At 38.3% G+C, this 23,729-nt stretch overlaps 1 protein-coding gene across 1 annotated transcript; it reads left to right on the forward strand.

Moving 5' to 3' along the window:
- Positions 1-1,081: 1,081 nt before the first annotated feature.
- Positions 1,082-18,930, forward strand: GOLT1A (golgi transport 1A). The gene is made up of 5 exons (XM_051998563.1): positions 1,082-1,188; positions 3,392-3,483; positions 9,324-9,502; positions 14,661-14,718; positions 18,578-18,930. Exons 1-5 carry the CDS (start codon positions 1,164-1,166, stop codon positions 18,614-18,616), a joined length of 393 nt encoding a protein of 130 aa, XP_051854523.1. The 5' UTR covers positions 1,082-1,163; the 3' UTR covers positions 18,617-18,930.
- The last annotated feature ends 4,799 nt before the right edge of the window (positions 18,931-23,729 follow it).

Below are 23,729 nucleotides of genomic sequence, written 5' to 3' on the forward strand. Positions count from 1 at the left end.
TGAAAAGGGATCACAAGTGGAAAAAGTTTAAGAAACCCTGGTTTAGACCAATTCCTTCATTTTACAGATGAGGAAACTGAGGTTTATAGAGACTGTGACTTGATCATGATCACGTAGGTGCTTGATGGCACAGCCAGCATTTGAATCCAGGCTCTCTGGCTAGAAATCCAGCCCTTCCCATTGTACCACATATGTCCCTTTGAACTTCCTCAAAGTGTTTATAGTCCAAGGTTTACTTTCCACCCTGATGTAGAGGCCTAGATTATTTGTGAAAGTGACCCTGGCTTTTTGAAGTCTATGTCAGCAGAGCCCAAACTCTGGTGGCCCTACTTTGTTAGGAAAAAAACTTCATGTGGAAGTCAACAATAGGTCATTATATGTGGGCTAAGGTCAGTCAAGGTAAATATGGAGATGGTCATCTGCAGAAGGCTGATGAATGTTTAAGACCACAATACCAATATCATCTTACTAAAATGTGAAGGGGCTGGGATCAGCATGGTTGGGGGGGGGGTGGGAAACACCCATATCAGGGACAGGATTCAAGCAAATGAAAGTAGAAAATGAGGAATGGCTAGTGTAATTGAGATGGAAGGATCGGAGGAGAGAAGGAAGGATCTAGCCTCTTTGAGAAGGGGACAAGGGCCCATGTGGAACCAAAAGTCTGAATGTTGTTTGTCTGCTGAATACTGGTTGATCTAAGAGGTCCTGGAAGAGCCGTCACCAATCATTTTGGCACCTGGGACATTGGCAAGGATATAGGACACAAACATTTGGTCACTGATGCAGAAGTGTGGGTGGCCCAAGGAATTGTTCTATTTGAACTGACTATTCTTTGCTAACTTGGTGTTAAGCCCAGTTGTTTCTATCCTGCTGAAAGACTGACAGATTTTCAATTTATGTGCCCTGAAACAAGACCTGTAGGGTTATGGTGGAAGTGGGGTCATTAGTGGAAGGGACTCTTTGAGAAGAGGCTGGAGGAAAGAGACTGTGTCTTTAAGTGGCCTTCTCCAAGATTGGGAGTTAATGATTTGTCCAGGAAGGGATTTCACAACCTTGCCAAGGTTCACTCTCCCAACAGCATGTGTAGGCAGCTCTAGGCTTCATACCACCCACTGGCTCCCCAGGGCGACCATCTCCAAGAGCTTCTCTCATAGGCTGCAGCCATGATCTCCGTGTCAGAATGGCAGAGTGAGTAAGGAACAGGGGAAAGGGGAGGTGGGGCCTGGGGAGAGAAACTTTGGATTCATGAGCAGAAGCTGAAACCCTCCACCCCCAGGGACAGGGCTGGGGTGGAGGCAAGGAAATGTTACTGACCTCTGGAGCTGAGAGGCAAGAGGCTGATATGTTGGCAATATGAGAGGCTTTGATGGACCCAGGCTGGGCGTGGCATTTGTGCCTTCAAAAGGAAGGGGTCCTGCACATGCATCCCTTGGTTTAGACTGATGCCCCCAGAAATCCCTAGGCTGGCATCAAGGGAACAGATCAAAGCTCATTCTTGAATGCCTGGTGGAAAGGAGACTGGGAAATGGGACACTAGTATAGGGCAGAGATGAATGTGGAATATATTAATCACCTGTTTAAATATATTATCAGAGAGGCAGCATTTTATTATTCAGTCGTGTTTCAGGACCTCATGGACCATAGCACATCCATATTGTCCATGGGGTTTTCTTGGCAAAGATGCTGGATTGAGTCCTTCTTCAGCGGATTAAGATAAATGTGGTTAAATGAAGTGCACAGGGTCATACAGCTAGTAACTTTGAGTTTTTGGAGTCATTCAGTCAGAAAGACCTGCCCCAGCGCTTTATCCACTATACCACTAGCTGCAACACAGTGTAGTGGATAAAATGCTGAACAGAGTCAATCAATCTGGCAACAACATTTATTAAGTGCTTATTGTATGTCAGACACAGTGTGAAGCATTGGAGATACAAAGAAAAACAAAACCAGTTCTTTCCCCAAGAAGCTCACAGTCTCATGTGGGTAGTTAACAGGTCAGTGGCATGAACAGTCAAGATATATAGAGAGGCATCCTTAATCCTTTGTGAAAAATTAAAAAAAAGTTCATGGCCCTCTGATTAAGAACCCTTGGAGTAGATGAATGTAATCCAAAGTAGGAAGGCATTAGGAGCTGGTGTGGTTTCAATACAACACATTCCTGGGTATTACATAGATTGAGTCTTCCCGCTTTATCATTCAGAATCTTCACAACTAGGGGACCTCTGAGACAAGAGGAGGACCAACAAGTCTAAAGTAGATTAATTAGCCTGAGGTCTTCCCATTTCCCCCAACAAACACTAATAAGTATCTAGCCCATCCTGAAAACCCTTCTGGCATCTCCCACTTAGGATCTCCCCCTATCCCTGACTTTTTTTGAAGAGCAGCAGTCAATGAAAGGTTTATAAGTCTAAGAACTGTGACTGTGTGGACATGGTTGGTATTATCTTAACTCCTTACCCCCTGAGATTCAGCTGAACCAGAGTGTGACTGGGTATCCACAGAAATACAATGGGGATTAGCCCACTGGTAGGAAAACCTGCTTTTCAAAGCTAGGGCAAGGGCTAGGCAGGGTTCTAGACAATTATTAAAGGAATGATTGGTTATTGTTTCTTATTCTTAAAGAGGACCAAAATGACATCACTATGTTAGAATGTGTTCGATGTGGCTGATCAGACTAATATGAACTTAGAGTACTCTGCCACAGGTAGCCCACAAATAGTCCATATGAACATTTGTGCTAGCTTCTCTAATTTTGCTCATTTCACATTTCTTTTGGGCTAATTTAATTCTGCTTTGCTCATGTAGCAAACAAATATATAAAAGTAAATAACTATGTAACTACATATAAATATAAAAAACTATGTATAAATAAAAATATATATAAATAAAATATATGTAAACATAAATAATTGTATGTAACTATATATAAATATAACTACATGTAACCATATATATGTAACTATCTAAATATAATAACTATATCTAAATAAAAATAACTGTATAAATAAAAATGGCTGCACATAAATATAAATAACTATGTATATATGTATATTTATGCCCTGGGAAAAAGAACTTGGACTTCTTCTCTCCCACTCTAGCCATTCCCAGCCCACCCATCACATGGGTGAGGATGGTCCATCAATTTTCACCATACAACTGGGTTTAGAGACTTGCATTAATTTTGAGGTAAAGAAAGTAATTGATGAAGGAGTGTAATTTTTGTGAGGGGAGGGGGAATGTCCTGTCTTGTACCTTTTGTCCAGTGTGGGAAAAGTCTAGAGAGGCAGCAACAGTGATTCAGCTCCTCATGTCCTGGAGTCATCCTGCAATTGGATGTTTTATTTGTTCTGACCACCTCTTCCATCCCATCTGCTTATGTTCTTGTTTGCAGAGATTGGCATGGGTATCATGGGCTTTGGCATTTTCTTCATTCTCTTTGGGATCCTCTTGTACTTTGACTCTGTGCTTCTGGCCTTCGGAAATGTAAGTCACCCTTCCCTACAACCCTTCCTAATACTCCCAACAAGTCTTCTCCATGCCTACCTCATTCCCGTCCATGAACCAGTACGGGTTCATGGACCAAGAGAGTAAATCCAAAGACATTCTACTAATCTATTGCTACAGACAGAGATATCAAACCAGTCAATCATCAAGTACTTACTCAGTACATTCTATGCTTTAGGTACTGAGTTAGAAATAGGATACCCCTATAAGAGCAAGACATTCTGGGGGAAATTAACACCTTCAAATAGATAAGTAAACATAACATTTTGTTATTTAGTTGTTTTTCCATTGTGTCCAGCTCTTTATGTGATCCCATTTGGATTTTTCTTGAAAAATAAACCAGAGTGGTTTGCCATTTCCTTCTCAAACTTATTTTACTGATGAGGAAACTGAAGCAAATAGGTTTAAGTGACTTGCCCAAGGTCACACAGCTAGTAAGTATCTGAAGATGGATTTGAACTCAGCAAGATGAATCTTTCTGATTGTAGGACCAGAACTCTCCACTGAACCACCTACCTGCCCCAAATATATCATAGATAAAAACCAAGTACAAAGATATTGGGTAAAAGACCTTGTGAAGACAATGACATTTGAGCAAAGCCTTGGAAGGAAAGCAAGAAATTCTAAAAGGTGCAAGTGATGAGAGAGAGCATTCCAGAAATATAGGACAGACTGAGCAAAAGCACAGGTGGGAGATGGAAGGTCGAATATGAGAAACTGAGTAAATAGTCTGAATGAAATATATAGTGTGTGAAGGGAAATTAAATGAAATCAATCTGGAAATATAGGTTGGGCTCATGCTGAAAAGAGTTTTCAATGTATTTCAGTGTATTTTAATCCTAGAAGCAATAAAATATAGCTAGAATTGGGGGGGTAAGAAATAGAGTGACATAACCCCTCTGTGCTTTAAAAAATTTTTTTGGAGGCAGGCGAGGCTAAGTGACTTGCCTGGAGTAACAGTTAGTAACTGTATCAGGTCAAATTTAAATTCAGGTCCTCCTGATTTCAAAGCTAGTGCTCTATCACTCTGCCACCTAGTGCCCTGCTCTTGTTGTTTAGGAATATGATTTTGGCAGCTCTGTGCCAGATAGATTGTAGAATAGACAGCCTGAGAGTACAGGGAGATTAATTCAGAGGTGCTTGCCAATAGATTGGGTTCTAGGTGTGGTATCAGTAGAGAGAAGGGCAAAGATCCAAGAGGTGTTAAAGAAGAAGAATTAACCTAGCAACTGACAGGATGGAGGAAGTGAAAGAGTGGGAAGAGTTGAGGATGCTCCAGCAGTATGTTGGTAAATGTTTAACAAACAGCTGTCCAAACAACAACCCTGTACCCATAACACATTTTAAAATGTAATTTGCACCCAACATTTTCTCCATCATTTTCTTAAGTTTAAACAGCCAACAAAACAATAAATCCAGCCCAAATTTGTAGCTTTTGGCTATTTCCCACCTATAAATGCTCACTGAAAATTTAATAATCAGCTTGGTTAGAGCTGGCTTCTAGCATATCCCTGGATGACTGTTAGATTGTAAACCTGGGTTTGACTTAGAGTATATATCACTTAGTCTCTCCATGCCCTAGTTTTCTCTTTTGTAAGATGTGGGTAACAGCAGCACCTACCTCACAAGGTTATTGAAAGAATCAAATTGTTAACTTAAGGAATGTGTTTTGCAAACTTTAATATAATATATAAGTGCTCATTATTATTATAATTTTAGGATTTTTTGTCATTATTTCCTTACTTTTGATGCATGTAGATCTTTAGTACCTTCCTCACAATCAGAGACGATAAAGTACTTTACCAACTTTTATACAAATGATTATCTTTATTCATTGAGGCAGAATGCTGAGCAGACATGGTGTTGGGTAGGATGTCAATAAAATATGGCTTAGCATTCCCCTTCTAACATTTCCAGATCGTGTTTTCTGGGGCCAAACTATTCACCTTTTCTGTGGCTCTGGCAACTTCTTAGTCCTTATCAACCATAGTGAATCTGCAGATTAGTCTTAAGGATTATTATTCACTGGGGACATGGGCTACTATCATGAGAAGCATCCATAGAGCTTAGCATGATGATTTTGCACACAGTAGGTGCTTAATGAATGTTTGATTTAACATGTCTCCTGAGGATCTGACCTCCACTAAGCCTGCCAAGGAAATAATTTGGTAATCTTTGGGTCTAAGGATGGGAATCCATAAAGTGGTACGGACAGGGATAGTAAGTGGTATAGACAAATAAGTGAATTATTGGACTTTAGAATGGGAATGGATGTTGGAGTAATTTGGTCCAACCTGTATCTGAACAAGAACTCTCCTCTATAATATCCCCCACAAGAGGTCATCCAACTTCTACTTGAAGACCTCTGAAGATATTAATTGCTAGATTTATTTAAAACTTTAGGGCTTGCTAAGTATCTTACAAATTTTATCCTCACAACATCCCTGGAAGATTGGTGCTGTTATTTCCATTTTACAGACCAGAAAAATGGGGCAGACAGACATTGAATGAATCGCCCAGGAGCACACAGCTAAAAAGTGCTTAAGTCTGGATCTGAACAGAGTTATCCTGAGAACAGGTCCAGTGCACTATCACTACACTATCTAGTTTCTTCATGATAGAATAGAATGGGGAACCTGATGCTTCTTGAGGCAACTACTCTGAGTATAATGGTAATTATTAAGATGCTTAAAAGGCATCAAAATCAGCTTCTCTGATACTTTCACTCACTTTGAGGGTCTAATCTCTCTCTCTCTCTCTCTCTCTCTTTATATTTATTTATATTTATTTAGAAACAGCTATCATTATGGTCCCCACTAATAAAAATACTGCAACTCAGATGTCTATAGTGATTAATTATTTACAGATGATTCTCCTCACAATAAAAATATGAGATAGATAGTGAAAGGTTTATTATCTTCTCTTCACACATGAAAAACTGACACTCAGAAAGACAAAAGTAATTGATCCAAAGTCACACAGCTAATAAATGTGAGAGTCAATAATAGAAGTCAGGTCCCTTGATATTAAGGACCTATGTTTTCCCCACAATACCACTACATTATTTTACATTTATTCATGTTTTGTATTTATTAATAATAAGAACTAAACTTTAATTTATATTAAAGTTTTCAAAATGCTTTACCCATGGATATTCATGGGATCTCTCTCCATCCACCCATTTATCTAGAGCCTCATACCTCTGACTTGTCTTGTGGACTGATATTTTCTCACTCTCTGTGTTGATGTCAACACTTCTACCTGCTCTAACACTGGTAGGTCTAGGCTTTCTGAAAAGTCCCATCAGTTTGCATTTACATTCCAATTCTCTCAGTGCCCCTGTTAAGGATTAATAAATACTCTCCTTGTGTCCATGACTTTATCGTTTGAGCCTGTTTTGAGGCTCACAATAATGACACTTAGCTCTAAAAAAAAATAACCATTTACTTAGCAATAAGACAAGGAAATAATAATGGCACCACAGGTAATAAAATGTTAAACCTAATGCATGAAGAATAAAATATATCACAACTTACCCATGAACCTGGCTCACATTATCTCACAAATGTGCTCAGTGTCTGTGGAAAAGATTGGGTATATACATTTAGAGCAATGTGGCAGGGAAATAAATACATGAAGGGGGGAAAACCCATTCCTTGGATAATCAGGATTACTGTGATAATTGCTTGTTCTGCTGGCCCTCATCTCTTATTTTGAACCAAAACAAGCCCTTTAAAATTAGAATCACCTTAAAAAGATGTTGAGAAAGTGTTACCGCTTAATTTGGACAGTTTTTCCTCTGAAGTAGCTTTTTATTTAAGACAGAGAATTGCAAAACTCATCAGCTAGCTAACTTTGAACTATCCAGCCCAGTATAGCCGGTTATTCATCCATTAGGATGCTACATAATCCAATGAGAAAAGAACTCACAGCAAATAGATGATGTTGATGTTGTTTGCCTCGGCAAGGCTAACCAACCTAACCAGCTTTTCACTCATCAGAATTTTGCATAGTCCAATTAAGTCCTAACACCTCTGGGATTTTTGCACTTCCAAAGCCTCTTTTTTTCTTTCTGCTCCTCTCTTAAACCAGATGGCTTCAGCAAAGGAAATCAGGGGTTTATGAGAGGCTGCACCCCTCTGAAGTTCTAGAGCATGTTAAAGACCCTTTTGTCCACAGAAGTTGAGTTTCTCTTCAAGCAATCAAGAATTATGTAGTTGAAGCTTTCTGTCACCTGACGGCTGACTTACTCTGCTCCATACATTGCTACAACAGAACTTCTTTTAATCTAACTTTTTCTTCAATCCTCACTTGCCTATCTCCCCCCCCCCCCCCACCATTAGCTACAGTCATCTAGATCTTATCTCTTTTATCTTTCAGTAGTATAAACTACAGCTTTCTTGTATTCTAATTCATTTTTCATTTTAAAAGTAAGAACTCATCAAATGTCTACTATGAAAACAGTAGCTTATTTAGTTATATGTGTGTGTGTGTGTGTGTATAGTTTATTTAGTTATACACCAAGTAGCTAAAGTGTTTTATATAATTTCTCATTTTTTAAAGTTTTACCCTTTTAAAGTCTTAAATCCATTGTATTTAAATGATTGAGGGTTTATAATGCAACTCAAACGATCTAATAGTCTTCCATCTTATTGTGTGTTCTTGAACACAAAACTGAAAAAATCCAAATTTTTTTATAAGTTTTTAATAAGAAAAGCCCTTTCTCTGATTCTTTAAAACATCATACTAAATAAATGCAAATGAATCATTATCTTATATCTTTTACAAGGTGTTTAAATTTTCATATTTACTCACAGTTTATTTTGGGTCCAAAACTGCTTAAATTTCATCTGAAAACTGTTTATTCACATTTGACATTTTAAAACTAATTAAAGTAATGTTAATTTCCTCTTCCTTTTAGGCATCTAAATTATCATTTATGACAGAAGCAATTCTCCACCTTTTACCAATTGATTTAAATCTTTTTCTTTGCACGATAGTTTTTCCTGCTCTTTTCTGTATCATATTCTTCTATATAAAAAAGGCAACACTATAGAGGAACTATGCATTACTTAATTTGAGTCATACAATAATCCTAGGAGGCAGATATTGTGGGAATCATTAGGTATTTTAAAGATAGGGAAACTAAAACAGAGAGATTAAATGACTTGATTATTAATCATACAGAATGGAATCTGACACCCATTACATCTTTTTGACTGCAAGTTCAACCATTTATTCATTCTTCCAAGGTGCTTTCCCTTCTACCAAAAGTCTGACCTGGCTTTCCAACCCAGTTCAGTTATTTGCTTGCTAGGTGATCTTTGGCAAAATTATTTAATTTTTCTGAATTTCAACCGTCTTCTTTATAAAATGAGTAGAAACATCTCCACCTGTTTCCTAGGGAACATGTAATGAGCAATTAAATTTTATCTGCGAAAATTTAGGAAGAATTAGGAAGAACAAATATATATAATATTATATGACATATATAATATATAATATAATGTGTATTATATGACATATATAATATATATAATACATTATTAAAAATTAACCCTTCAAAGGTTATCTTGTACATTTCCCTGATGCAAAAAAGGTCTTTCCCTCCCATCTAGTCCAGTCCAACTAAGGTTTTTCCTCTTCCTATAGATTTTTAGGACTTTACCACATGCCTGTTTCAGTCTTTCCAGTATTTTCTCCCTCTGCCCCTAAGAAGACAAAAAAAAATCCTGATATACAATCCCTAAGTCACGACTCAGTCGTCAGTGATCTGTTCTACATCCCCACTCCATGAATCTTTTCTCTCTTCTCCACAGATATTATTCCTATGTGGTCTCTCCTTCATCATTGGTTTGAGAAGGACTTTTGGATTTTTCTTCCAAAGGCATAAACTGAAGGGGACAAGTTTCTTCCTCGGGGGTGTGATAATTGTCCTCATGCGCTGGCCTCTTTTGGGGATGGCCCTGGAGACTTATGGCTTTATCAACCTTTTCAGGTGAGTGGACTTTTCCTGGCAAGAATTGGAGAGGAGAGGGAGGCAGAGACAAAGAGAGTTTGAGACAGAGACAGAAAGACACAGACAGAGACACAAAGACAGAGACAGAGACAGAGACAGAAAATGATTTAGACAGAGACACATAGAGGCAGAAACAGAGCGACAGAGACAAAGAGAGACAGAGACAGAGAGATGGAGGGTGAAAGTCATAGAGACAGAAGGCAGGCAAACATACACAGAGAAAGTGATAGGTGATGACAGTATTTATTAAGTGCTCACTTTATTCCAAATACAAACAAGATAGCCCCTGTCCTCAAGAAGCTAATTCTAGTGTGTCTAGACCCCAGATAAAGGGGATCTAAAAAAGAAAAAATGTAGCTACATATATATGCCTGCCAATATGTGCCTGCCATGGTTTGGAGTTAGTGGCCAGGAAGATGATGACTTGGGAAAATAAACATTCACACTTCTCAGAGTCTGGGGCTTTTCCTGGTATGGAATCCAAATTTCTGGTGCAGAGGAGATAGGGATGATAACTGAAGCCTCATCTTCTCTGTCTCTGTCTCTATGTCTCTGACCCTGTGTTTCTCTGTGTCTTCATCTGTCTCTTTTAGACTTAGACTGAGAATCACAAAGCAACTACCACTATAAAAAGTAGAGTTAGCGAGAATGCAGGAAGAATGGAGTTCAAATCTGGCCTCGGACACTTATTAGTTATGTCACCCTGGACTTTACCTGTTTGCTTCACTTTCTTCATCTGTTGTTTTTATTTGCCCTTTGTTCTCTAAAAGAACCGTGACATCAGGGAGGTGATGCTAGGACATGCAAGTGAATTGGATTTAGGTGAGGGAAACTGTACAAGGTCACCTGTCTCACTTTCTCTCCAGAGCCATCTGGGTCCAGTGGCCAGGTATAGATCAAGATGACTGGAGATCTTGGCTCTGGATGACATGGGAGACCTTGGTTTTTTCAAGCTAAGATCTTCACCAGGCAAATGAGCTGGAGAAGGAAATGGCAAACCACTCCAGCATCTTTGCTAAGAAAACCTCAAATGAGATCATGAAGAGTTGGATGTAACTGAACAACAAAATTGTAGAAGAACAAGCCCCATTTCAATCAGTTAATCAACCTATAGTATCTTGTATCTTGTATTTTTGACTAAGGAGTATTTTTGCCCAATTTTTCATCTGATAATACCAAAACTAGGGGACCTAGTGCTTTGTTTAGAGTGCTAAATTTTGAGTCAGTCAGTCAACATGCATTTATTGAATGCTTCATACCCTGGCTCCCTAGCACCACCTGGATCAATTATAAAATCCTCCCTCTGGCTTCTAAAGTCCTTCACAATCTGCTTTCTTCCTATCTTTCCAGTGTTCTTACTCCTTATTCCCCTCCATGATCTAACAACACCCACCTCCTTGCCATTTCTTGCACAAGACCCTCCACCTCCCAACTTTGGACATTTCTCCTTCCTGTCTCCCATGTCTTCATCTCTACCTCCTGACCTTCCTGAGCTTCTTCAAGACTAAGTTCAAGTCCCATCTTCCAGGGGTATTCTTTCCCAGTTCCTCTCATCATTTTTCCTCTGAAATTACCTTCTAATTACACAGTATTTATCTTAGATGTAAAAAATTTTACATGGTGTCTCTCCCATTAGAATATGAGGCCATTGAAAATGGCCTTTTTTTGCCCTTTTTTGCCTTCTCAGAACTTAGCACAGTATACATAGTAAGCACTTAATACTAGGTGAATCACTGATATATGAGATGAGCAAAAAAGTGGTATTTAAATAGTGAGTCTGAGGGAGGGTGATGGTGCCCTCAAAAGTAACAGGGACATTTAGAAGAGGGAAGATTGGGTTCTAATTTGGATGTGTTGAGTTTGAGGTGTTCTAAAGGCATTTGATGTGAGGCTAGAGCTCAGGAAAAATACTAGGGCTGGATTTACAGATCTGGAATCAATAGCATAAAAATAATAATTGAACCATGACAACCCTTGGCCTCAGTTTCTTTGACTGTAAGACAAGAATAATAAACCTTTATTTTATATAACAACCCTATGAAGTTTTTAAAAGCATCAAATGATACCATATATGTATACTCCTTTGCAAACTTTAAAGTACTATCAAAATAATAGTTCTTACCAGTATTAGCCCTATGAGATAAGCAAGGCAGGATTATGATGTCCATTTTATAGCTCTGAGAACTGAGGCTCAGAGAGATGAAGTGGGTTGTTTAATAGTCACATACACAGGTAGAGGCAGAGACAGAACTAGATTCCAGGTCTTCTTACTCCTACTACAATGTAGTTGCTCATTCAAACCATCAGTAATACAGGCATCCAGTGGGAGCCTAGTATCACATTAAAAACATGAGGATTCTCCTATCCTTCAAGAGGAGACAACATGAAAATAGATAGGGAGTCTGCTGTTTCTCTAGAACATATTCAGAACATGACACAGGAACCTTCTGAGGCTTTCCAAATAAATCTGATGATTGATTCAGGGTCACATGGATCACCAGAGGCAACCCAGAAAGCATCGCTAAGTCCTTGACCCCCCCCTCAAAAAAAAAAAAGAGTAGGGTAGAGAGGAAAGAACTCCAAAAGAAAAAAAAAGCAGTTTTGAAAGGGAATCACAGATTGGACTAAAAAGACAGTGTCAGAGAATGGGATCTGCATTTCTGGATCAATATTTAAGACATAGAAATTTTGGGGTTTTGTATGGAATGGCATGCATCTGACAATTAAAAACATTCACTAAGAATTTTTCAAATCTGATCAAGAGAGCTTTATGCAGAAAAAGGGAGGAAAGGCTAATACTGCCCAGAAAAGATCTGCTCAGTTAACTAACCTAGAAAATAGCAACAACATTGGAAGAAAACAGAAGAGCAGGACAATGTAGTAGGAAATAAAATTTTTACATTTAATTTTATTTTTCTCAATTATACATAAACAGAAACATTTTGACATTTGTTTTATTTTTTAATTTTTGAGTTCCAAATTATGGGATACAATTTTTAAGAGAGATATCAGTAAAACCTATGACCTTAGGTGTCTATGTATAAATGTACAAAGTATGGAATAATAAATGGAGTAAACTTGAGACTCTAGGTGTTCAGTTGGGTCCAACTCCTCATAATTTCATTTGGGTTTTGAGGTGGGTTTTTTTTTTTAACAAAGATACTGGAATGGTTTGACATTTTCTCTAGTTCATTTTACAGATGAGGAAACTGAGATTAAATGACTTGCCCAGGGTCACACAATTAGTTTTTCTGATTCTAGGCCCAGCTCTCTATCTACCGTGCCACTTAGTTACTCATAGAGAGCCTAGGACATGGACAGACATTTAAACTCGTGGTTATCAGTGAGACTTAGAAGAATAGGACTCATGACTAAGAAATTAAACCTTATACAAAATAAACAGAATTGTGGAGGAAAAAAAGAGATAGAACCACTTCTTATAGTGAATAGCATAATGATTATGGCTGATGATAAGAAAGCTAAACTATTTGTTTTTCCACTATTTCCTCTGCCAGTGAGAATCCTCTTTGGTCTGGGCAAGATAGTACAAAAATGGCCAGTAGGAATGGAATCCCGGGATAAATGAGTTGATGACTAGTTGACATTTAGGAAACTCTAGTCATCCATCTGGCTCAGGCGAACCATAAGCACAGATGATAAAAAAGAAAAAAAAGAAAAATTTAAAAAGACCATATGATTGCTAAGCTTCAGCCAGCAATCTTGGAAAAATCTTGGGGAAGAGAAAAGGTGTTGTAGGATACAAGGAGGGCAAATATATTGATTTTTTTTCCTGAAAAAGGAAGAATGAAGAATCTCCATAAAATAGATCAGTGAATTGGACTTCTATCCTTCATAAAATCTATAAATTTTGAGCTGCAAGGGATCTTAGAATTTCTCTAACTTCCACCCCTTCAAAATCTATAAATTTTGAGCTGCAAGGGATCTTAGAATTTCTCTAACTTCCACCCCTTCATCTTACACATAAGAAAACAGGCTGGGAGAGTTTAAGTGACCAACAGTCCCCAAAGCAGCAGTTTTTGATATCTAAGAATTACAGGACAGGGAGAAAGTAGTCTACCTGGAACAGAAAGAAGGTTTGAGTGAGGAGGTAGAAGGGATACGGTAGGGAAAGTCACCAGAAGTTGGGTGACCCCAGCTGAGATGGGACTGTGAATTTCTAGATCGATCTTTGGCTTCCTGACTAATGTTGAAAATGAAAGCACTGGATCTCATATGCCAAGCCACCAGACCCCAGGGAGTGGAGTTTGGAGCAATGGACTTTCTACTTTCTCTTTTTTCCTTGGATTAAGTTTCCATGGGAACCAGTGTGTCTGCTGCAGTCTGAGTTTGGGGTTCTGTGGAATGCAGAATATAAAGGAGAAAGCCCTGGGTTTGGAGTGAGAGAACCCAAGGTCTAGCCCTCTCTGCTGCTGAGAGGCCCTGGGCAAATCATTTAACCCCTCAAAGCCCCCTCTCCTTGTTTGTTTGGAAAAGGAAGACTAGTGGCTCTGAAGATCTCTGCCAGCTCTAAATTACAGTCTATGACCTTCAATCTCTGAGCTAGTGATATGCTGAGATATGCTGAGACCCTTTCTAGCTGTAAATCTTAATGGATACCCAAGCTAGTCCAATATCTGGATACTACACACATCCCTTCTGAGATGCAACATCCAGTCCTGATTCAGTGTCTTTTCTTCAGGGAAGTACCTATAGACAACCTTCACCACTACCATCATCACCACCATCCACCACCACTATCATCACCACTGCCATTACCACCAGATTTATACTCTCCCTTGTAATAAAAAAGATGAGCAAAAATACCCTCCACAATGCCCAGTCCCCAAACTATTTAATCTCTTGTCATAACAGCCCTTTGCCTTTCTGCCAGGAGGATTGAGAATGTTTCGTTATTTGTTCTGTAGAATAATCATTGCCAGCATACATTCATTTTTACACAAGGGGACAAGGAGTCAGAGATATCAAGTTACTTTATAGGTGGGAAGAAATACAACTTGAGTGTGAATCCAACTCTTTAAGTCTCCAAATCTAATGCTTTTCCATTCTATTATGGCTTTCTCCACTCTTGGCCCATATCCTTTTATATTGTCATTAACCCTTCTCTCTTATTTTTCAGGGGTTTTTTCCCAGTTGCTTTTGGATTCCTAGCTTCTAGTATCCCATTTCTCAGTTCGGTAAGTCACATAGTTAAATGGTTGGAAAAGAAAAGAAGCTCTTCTCTTTCCTGTTCCACCTCCTTCTACTTCTATCCTTGCTCCCAGGGTCTGGGATTACTTCCCTTAACACCCAGAAACCAATTAGATTTAAAATACATGCAGTGTTAGACTGTTCATTGAAGTAACCCTTCTTTCTGGGAGTTGTCACTTCAGTGATGTTGGGGCCGATGGAATCATAAACATAAATAAAGCACTTCCTAACTCTTTTTGTGTGACAGTGGCTGGTGCAAAGTGCATCTTGGGAATTTCACTTCTCTCTAGGGTAGCATCAGGAATGTCATTCTATTTCTTCCAATCAGTCAAGGATAGCCTCATGAAAGAGATGAAATTAGGATCTTTATGAAGGCAGGGAGACTTGATGGCAGGACAGAAGTAGAGGCCATTAAAGAAGAGAAAGGAAGGAAATCTTAAAATTGACACTCCACAGATTGTTAACCATATTATCTTATTGACATACAAGAGTAGGTATGGTTATTTGCAGAGAAATAGGTCCAGAAAAGATAATTGACTAGCCAAAGGTCATCCAGATAGTAAGTAGCAGAACAAGAACTATGAATATACAGAGTGTAAGGTTGGAGAGGACCTTTGGAATCATCTAGTCTGCTCTCCTTTTACAGATGAGAAAGCTAAGGCTTAGAGGGGTCAGTAGAGTAAAATGCAGGTAGCAAAATGGAGAGCTAAGACTGAACTCCAGGTCCTCTGATTTCAAAACAAATGGTGTTTCTACCTCACCACAGGCTTTCTGGTTCCAGAACCTATCTTCTCCAGTTCTCATAATGCTCTATTGACTTTACAGGAAGGAGAAGAAGAAAGAGAAAGGGGGTGGGAGGGAAAGAGAGAAGAGAAAGAGGAAGAGGAAGAAGAAGAAAGAGGAGGAGGAAAAAGAGGAGGAGGAGGAGGAGGGGAAGGAGAAGGAGAAGGAGAAGGAGAAGAAGAAGAAGAAGAAGAAAGAAGAAGAAGAAGAAGAAGAAGAAGAAGAAGAAGAGAAGAAGAAGAAAAAGAAGAAGAAAGAAGAAGAAGAAGGAGAAGGAGAAGAAGAAGAAGAAGAAGGAGAAGGAGAAGGAGAAGAAGGAGGAGAAGAAGAAGAAGAAGAAAGAAGAAGAAGAAGAAGAGAAGAAGAAGAAGAAGGAGAAGGAGAAGGAGAAGAAGAAGAAGAAGAAGAAGAAGAAGAAGAAGAAGAAGAAGAAGAATGAAGAGAAAGAGGAGGAGGAGGAAAATGAAGAAAAAGAGAAGGAGGAAGAGGAAGAGGAGGAGGGAGGGAAGATGAACATGATAGAAAAGATCCCTGGTTGGAGTCATTGGTCCCATATTCAAATTTAACCTCTGACACTCGCTACATTTATGATTTTGAGCAAGTCATTTAACCCCCATGAATTTCAATTTTCTTATCTGTAAAATGTTGGTACTGGATCAGATAGTCTCTTGGTACAATATCTATGATCCTAAGAGAGTTTAATATTTTTCTAGTTCTATAAATAACTTGGTTGTTTAAATGACATGGCATTAGCACATAATTTAATTTAGGTAGTAACATTATTTTTATTATAGAAACAATTAAAATCTCTTCAATTATTTGTTTTCCTTTATTTATGCAGTGTTCTATAGTTTTTTATTCCCATTTATTAATGTATTTAATACATTAAATGTATTTCTTTTTCTACCTTTTCCAGCTGATATTTGTTAGTAGTATAAGTAATATAAGAAATAGAAATACTGATGACTTGTGAATTTATTTAATATTCTTCTACTTTGCTGATGTTATAAGTTGGTTTTTTATTTTTTATTAACTATATAGTATTTTTTTCCTTTCCCCCCCTTTCTTTCTTTCTTTGGTGAAGCAATTAGGGTTAAGTGACTTGTCCAGGTTCACCCAGTTAGTAAGTGTTAAATGTCTGAGGCTGTATTTGAACTCACATCCTCTGACTCCAGGGCTGGTGTTCTATCCATTGAGCCAACTAGCTTCCCCTTATCATATGATTTTCAGACAGAAATGACTTTTGTCTCCTCTTTGCCAGTGTCTCTTCCCTGAATTTCTTTTCCTTTTCTTAATGCTATAGGTTGCTTTTTTTTTTTTTTTTACAACTACAACATATAATAGCAGCGACAATAGGTAGTCCTGCTTTGTCTCTGTCCTCATTAGAAAGGCTTCCATTGTTTTTCCAATACAAATAATACTAACTCTTTTTTTTAAAATTTTATTTTATTTAATAATAACTTTGTATTGACAGAATCCATGCAGGGTAATTTTTTACAACATTATCCCTTGCACTCGCTTATGTTTCATTTTTTTTCCCCTCCCTCCCTCCACCCCCCCCCAAGATGGCAAGCAGTCCTATATATGTTAAATATGTTGCAATTACTAACTCTTTTATTAAATATTGTTTGTCTCATTAAGGAAAAATTCATTTATTCCTCTGCTTTTTGTGTTTTTAACACAAATAACTACTCTAATTGGTCAACAACTTTTTAAAAGAGCATTTATTAATACCATTGAGATTTTCAACTAGTTTTGCTGTTAATGTGGTCTATTATGTTTATTATTTTTCTAATATTGAGCTATCTTTTCATTCCTGGCATAAATCTAAGTTGGTCATAGTGAATAATATTTTAAATATATTATTGTAATTTCTTTGCTAATATTTTTGCATTAATATTAATTAAGAATATAAATTATTTTCTTTCTCTGATTTATCCTTTCCTGATTTGAGGGTGAGGATCATAATTGTCTCATAGAAGGAGTTTGGTAAGATCTCCTATGCATATTTTTGCAAATTATTTATTTAAAATTACAGTTCATTGTCCTTTGAATATTTGGTAGAGTCCACTTATAATTTAATCAGGACCCTTTTTGGTTTTCCTTTGGGAATTCATTTATATATTGTTCAGTTTTTGTTTCTTAGATTGGTTTGTTTAAATGTAATGCTTATTAGTCTGTTATTCTAGGTATTTTGTATTTTTGTAAATATTTATTCATTTAATTTATTTTTATTTTGTGCTTTTATATGGATCAAGATTAAGAAAGTTAAGGAGACTAAGGAGAATAACTATAGGAGCTCAATTTTTGGGCTGAGTTAAACAGAGAAGGCTTTCATGAGAGAGCTGTAATTTCAGGAGTTGATTTGATGACAGACTAAGAAGATCTTGCAGAGCCACATTGGATGCTGCTTTGGAAGTAATAGGAGTGAGATGGGCTGACACTATTAGCTTTGAGCAGATAGAACTGACTTATGAATTGGTTTTTCCCATGTCCACATGTTGAGTAATATAGGGTTTAGAGCACTTGTTCAAAGTGGAGAACAAAGGAAAGATGGTCAGTAATCATAGAAAAAATTGGTACTAATTACAAGGTGAGAAAAGAGGACTTTTTAAAAATTCACTTCATTCTCTCATCCATAATTTAACTAAACTCTAAGTAGAGTGACAGAAAGAATAGAGTAGGTGCAATCAATGAGAAGAGTTATGGTTTGGGAGCTTACCATATGTGACTGGAAGTAAGAAATTCTATAGCCCACAATCCCATATGGATTCACCTAAAAACAATCCCAGATGCTCCTCATAAGAGAATAATTTAGGTTTATCTTACAGTCAGTTCCTGGGACTCAATCTCTTCTCTATAATACTTGGTACAGACTGAGTGCTTAGGAGGCATAGAGAGAATGCCACAGCCTTGATCCAGCCAGGATTTCCATCTCTCTCTGCTCCCTCGCCATCTGTGCCTAGCACTCCAGCTGACTTTCGAGGCCAGCCTTGATAATAACCTGGATATTGAATCTCCTCTCTTGCCATTGTCTGCAATAATTATTCTTGGCTCCCACAGCTGTTCCAGAGGCTCCAAGGCACCAGCTCCATGGTCTGATCAGCAGAGATGGACTCCTTGAACTTGGACTGTTGTACCTGGGGAAGATTGGACACCGCCCCCACATGCTTTGCTTGACAAATTCCAATCCTCCTTCGGAATTGGGCTGGAGGATGAAGCTGAGTGATTGAATCTAGTGTTTTCCAGTGTGCTTAATATAAACTCTGACAAAATCTCAGACCCATGGAAACTCTAAGAGAAAGGAGTGGCTCAGAACAAAGACCCATGGGGATCAGACTGCTTTGTATTTATGGACAACAAAGAGAAAGACTTTTAAAATACATTTCCAGATTGAAAAGCTGCCTGCCTAAAAATTAGTCTTAATGTCTTCATGGTCCATGGAGATAATTTTGTCCACCCACTCTCCCCCCCCCCACTTCCCCACCCTGGTCCCTTTCCTTTCCACTTACCCCTCTCCAGCCTCTAGGCAAGACTACACTTATACCTTCTCAGACATGAATTAATGACAGTCTTGGTCTAAGAGTACTGCAATTTTTATCCTCATACCTGACAACTCTTAAAGTAGAACTTTTTCCTCCCTGTATAACCTTCAATCCTGCCTGCTAGAAGGAAGCACTTTTATGTCATTTAATCCCTGACATTGAACATCCCTTGGGTACCGAATCCTATACTTGGTAACAGATTGTGTTTGTATGTATATGTGGGACAGGATAAAAGATGGAGAGGATCCAGTGAAAGGAAAAGACAGCTGCCCAGGCTTCTACAGGCTCTCTTTTCAGAGACTCTTGGATTTGATGAAGTGGTGGGATGGGAGTAACTACCACTAAGGAGCTCCCTGTGTAGTGGAAGAAGCCAGACCACACCTCCCTAACTTTTCCACCAAAAACAGACAGAAGATCCTAAAGCAAAACAGTGAAAGAGGAATTATGTCATCAACGTTATTAGTCCATGGATTGAAAATAATACTCAGATAATGCTAAGAAACTATAGTTATTTCAGCTGCAAGAATTCCCAGTGTGGGGACTCCATATCCATGCAGATCATAATTCTCCAGAGAGGCATTTTGGTATAATGGGAAGGAAGACCTGGGTTCAAATTTTGACTGTGTGACCTTACTCAAGGTCACCTATTGTTAGTGGCAGAGTAAGAACTACTCAAAGCCAGGCCTTCTCACTCCAGAAGTGCTCCCCACTATACCTCCATGTGTCTGGGAAGACAAAAAATATTCAAGGGATCTGTTCTCGGGGATATTGAGTTATCTTTCTCTCTGGAGGGAAGGAGAACAAATGTGGCTGCTCTGGATGAGCTTTCTATGTTTTTGTGGTCTTCACTTGTTTTAGGCATTGTCCTTCACCCTGGTGGAGATATTAATAGAGCTGTGTTTCAGGGAAGGAAACTCTGGAAATGACTACTTTGAATCTGGGAGTCTTAGGAATAGGATATTCATCTGAATTCTGGGGCTTTTCTCCATATTCCTCAGTTGTCCCTCCTGACTTTTTGGTATCCTCCAGAATCTCTCCTCCTTTTTTACCCTGGGGGTAGCTGCAACTGGTCCTCTTGGGATGTTCAAGGAGGACCCTTCCTCTGAGCAGAGATCTTGGGGCCAAAGCTAGTCCTCAAGTGCCTTCCTTTGGGAGACCTATCTCCCACAGAATGAGAGTGCTCAGAGTTGGAAGGAGTCTCAGAGGTCATCTATAGGGCTTCTTAAACTTTTCCCCTCCTGACTCTTTTTCACCCAAGGAATTTTCATTTGACTCTGGAAATTAGGCATATAAAATAGGTATACAAATGAAACATTTATTGTTAATAAATCATAATTTCACACCCCCTACATTCAGTTACTAGACCCCACAGAGGGTTGTGACCTATAGTTTAAGAAGCTTTGATACAAATCCTTCATTTTACAGATGTGAAAACTGATATACCAATTTGTCAGATGATTTATCCAAAGTTATCTAGATAGTAAGCGGCAAAGCCAGATCCTCTGAGTCCAAATTTAGTGCCTTTTATATTGTACCCTACAAACATACTATCCTCTGGGCCTTCATCAATCAGAAGGGACAGATAGACAATTGCCAAAAAGCCTTTGCATCAGACAGCTCTGCTAATTATTAGCTATGTGACTTTGGATAAGCCATTTATCTGGACTTCAGTTTCCTCATCTGTGAGTGAGCAGAAATAATTAAAATCAAGACCATTTCCCAAAAGATAAATGATCAAAGTTCACAAGCCATTTTCAAAAGAAAAATTGGAAATTATTGCCAAAAAAAAAAGATTTGTTCCAAATCACTAATAAGAAAAAGAACACAACTCTGTGGTTTTTCCTCGTGCTCCTTAAAATTAGTAAAAATAACAAAAATGGAAACTGCTCATGCCTTCTGGTTGATATCACTTTCCATCTTATCTTATTCCATTCTATCCTCCACTTGGGTGCTAAGGTAATATCTAAAGCACTAGGTCTGCCAATATCATGTCCTCTGCTTAGTAAACACTAGTGACTCCCTATTATTTGCCGTAGCAACATAAAAATGCTGTGTTTGGTTTTTAAAACCCTTTACTAGAGGCTAGGTGGCACTCCTGACTTGGAATCAGAAGGACCTGAATTCAAATTTGATCTCAAACACTACTAGCTGTGTGACCTTGGGTTAAGTGTGACCACTTAACCTTGATTGTTTCCAAAGAGCAAAGAAACAAACAAAAAATTAAAACCTTTTACAACCTGGTCTCCTCTTACCTTTCAAGTCTTCTTTCACTTATATACTCTCCACATGTCTACAAACCACACCAGTCTGCTGCTGCATATTGTTTCCTCCATCTTAATCTGTCATGAGCTTTCTAACTGGGGCAGTGGATAGAACACTGGACTGCAAAGTTAGGTTAGACATGAGTTCAAATCCAGCCTCAGACATTTATTAGCTGGGTGACCCTGGGCAAGTTACTTAGCTCTAACTGCCTTAATTTCCTTAGAATGGGATTTAATACCAGCATCCTAACTTGCCCTGAGAATCAGGTAAGGTAATATTTATAAAGCACTTAGCACAGTACTTGGTAATATACAGTAAATGCTTAATAAATACTTTTTTCTTTTTTCTTTCCCCATTAGGATTTGAGCTCCATTAGTGCAGAGACTATGATTTTGACTTTCTTTCTACCTTCAGCACAGTGCCTGGCACATAATAAGTATTTAATAAATGTTTGTTATACGATTTACTGACTTTCAATCAGCAGTCAAATATTTATTGCATATTATTTATATGCCAGACATGTTACTAAATCCTTTGCAGAGAGAAAACCCTTTGAAGCAGCCTGAGACAGAGCTTGGAGATCATAGCAAGTCTTGAAGGCACAGTGGAACTAGGGGGCTAGAGACAAAAAATGCTTTCTCATGGGATTTGACATAGGGATTTGACCTATAATTTCTTTGGCAAAGGGACCTTGCTTTTTTTTTTTTTTCCTATGAGGCGATTGGACTTGACTTGGCCAGGATCACACACTACTAAATGTTAAGTGTCTAAGTGTGTTTGAACTCAGGTCCTCCTGATTCCAGGACTGGCGTGCTATTCACTGTGCCATCTAGTTGCCCCAAAAGACCTTCTTGATCAGGATATTTCCCCACCAAAGCTGGGGAAAATTAGTGCTTTCTCTGCAACTCATAATACTGGGGGTTTACTGCCAGTGCCCCCAGTGACCTACCCAGATCCCACAGCTAACATGTGTCAGACTTGGGCATTGAACCCATATGGATATTCCTGACCCAGTACCCACCAGGCCATGCTGTCTCCATGGTGGGTGCTAAGGAGGAAAGAAAGAGCAGACCCTGAATCAGAGATCCTGATCCCTTTAGGGGATAAGTACTTTTAAGTACTTAAGCAGAAGTAGAAAAAACACATTTATTAAGTGACTACTATGTGCAAGACACTGTGTTAAATACTTCACAAATATCTCATCTGACCCTTACAACAAGTCTGGAAGTCTTCATTTTACAACTGAGAAAACTAAGGGAGGCACAAGTTAAGTAGTTTGCCCAGGATCAAACAATTAAGAAATAGCTGAAGCTGAATTTGAACTCGGGCCTCCTGCCTGCATTGTGCCCCCTAAGAGGGTCTAATATAGATAAATCTGATTATGAATCTTTCATAAATTATTCCCTCAAAGTCTCTAAGATACAGAGACCATGGATCTTTCTTGCCTCTATATGCAATTTGCCTTTTTCCCTTCCTTTGATATCCGTCAAAAGTTTATGCTAACAATACCATTGACATTTGTAAATTGCTGAAATGTTTGCAAAGAAGTTTATATTCTTTGATTTATTCAAGCCCTACAACAGCCTTGTGACATAGGTACTACAGATGACATTATTCCCCATTTTACAGATGAAAAAACTGAGCCACAAAAGTTAAGTACCTAGCCAAATCACAAAACTAATAAGAACAGAACTAAAAACTTGGGTTTTCTTTTTTTTTTGTTTATTTGTTTGTTTTTTTTACTTCAAGACCAGCGTATCATCAGTAAGGCAGAGGTATCAAATACAGCTGATGACACTGATCCTCCCTTAGTGTCATCAATGACACTACAATATAGCTTAGAGTGAGGAAACTAGATTAAAATGGAAGTGGAAAATATTTAACAAAATAAATAAAAATACGATACAGCATGGCTAATGTTAACATAGGGACAGCTAATGGCAAAAGTGAAGAGTGCTGACCCTAGAGCCTCAGATATTTACTAGCTGGGTGACCTTGGACAAGTCACTTAATCTTGTTTGCCTCAGTTTCCTTATCTATAAAATGAGCTGAAGAAGGAAATGGAAAACAATTCTAGTCTCTCTGCTAAAAAAAAAACACCCCAAATGACTGAAATTACTCAATAATAAAGATGTTAATAGGGGCAGCTAGGTGGCACAATGGTTAGAGCACTTCAGGGAGAACCTGATTTCAAATCTGGCCTCAGACACTTAATACTCCCTAGCTGTGTGACTCTGGACAAGTCACTTAATCCCAATTGCCTCAGGAAAAAAAAAAGATGTTAATAAATTGTTTTTTAAGTCAGTTTTCAGCTAGAAGTATTTTCTGTATGGTTCAATGATGCTATTTATATTTGAATTTGATATTCCTTCATTAAACCATGCTACCTCTGAAAGTAATAATTCATT

Source organism: Antechinus flavipes, chromosome 4 (assembly GCF_016432865.1).
Source record: "Antechinus flavipes isolate AdamAnt ecotype Samford, QLD, Australia chromosome 4, AdamAnt_v2, whole genome shotgun sequence".
Classification (NCBI taxonomy): Eukaryota; Metazoa; Chordata; class Mammalia; order Dasyuromorphia; family Dasyuridae; genus Antechinus; species Antechinus flavipes.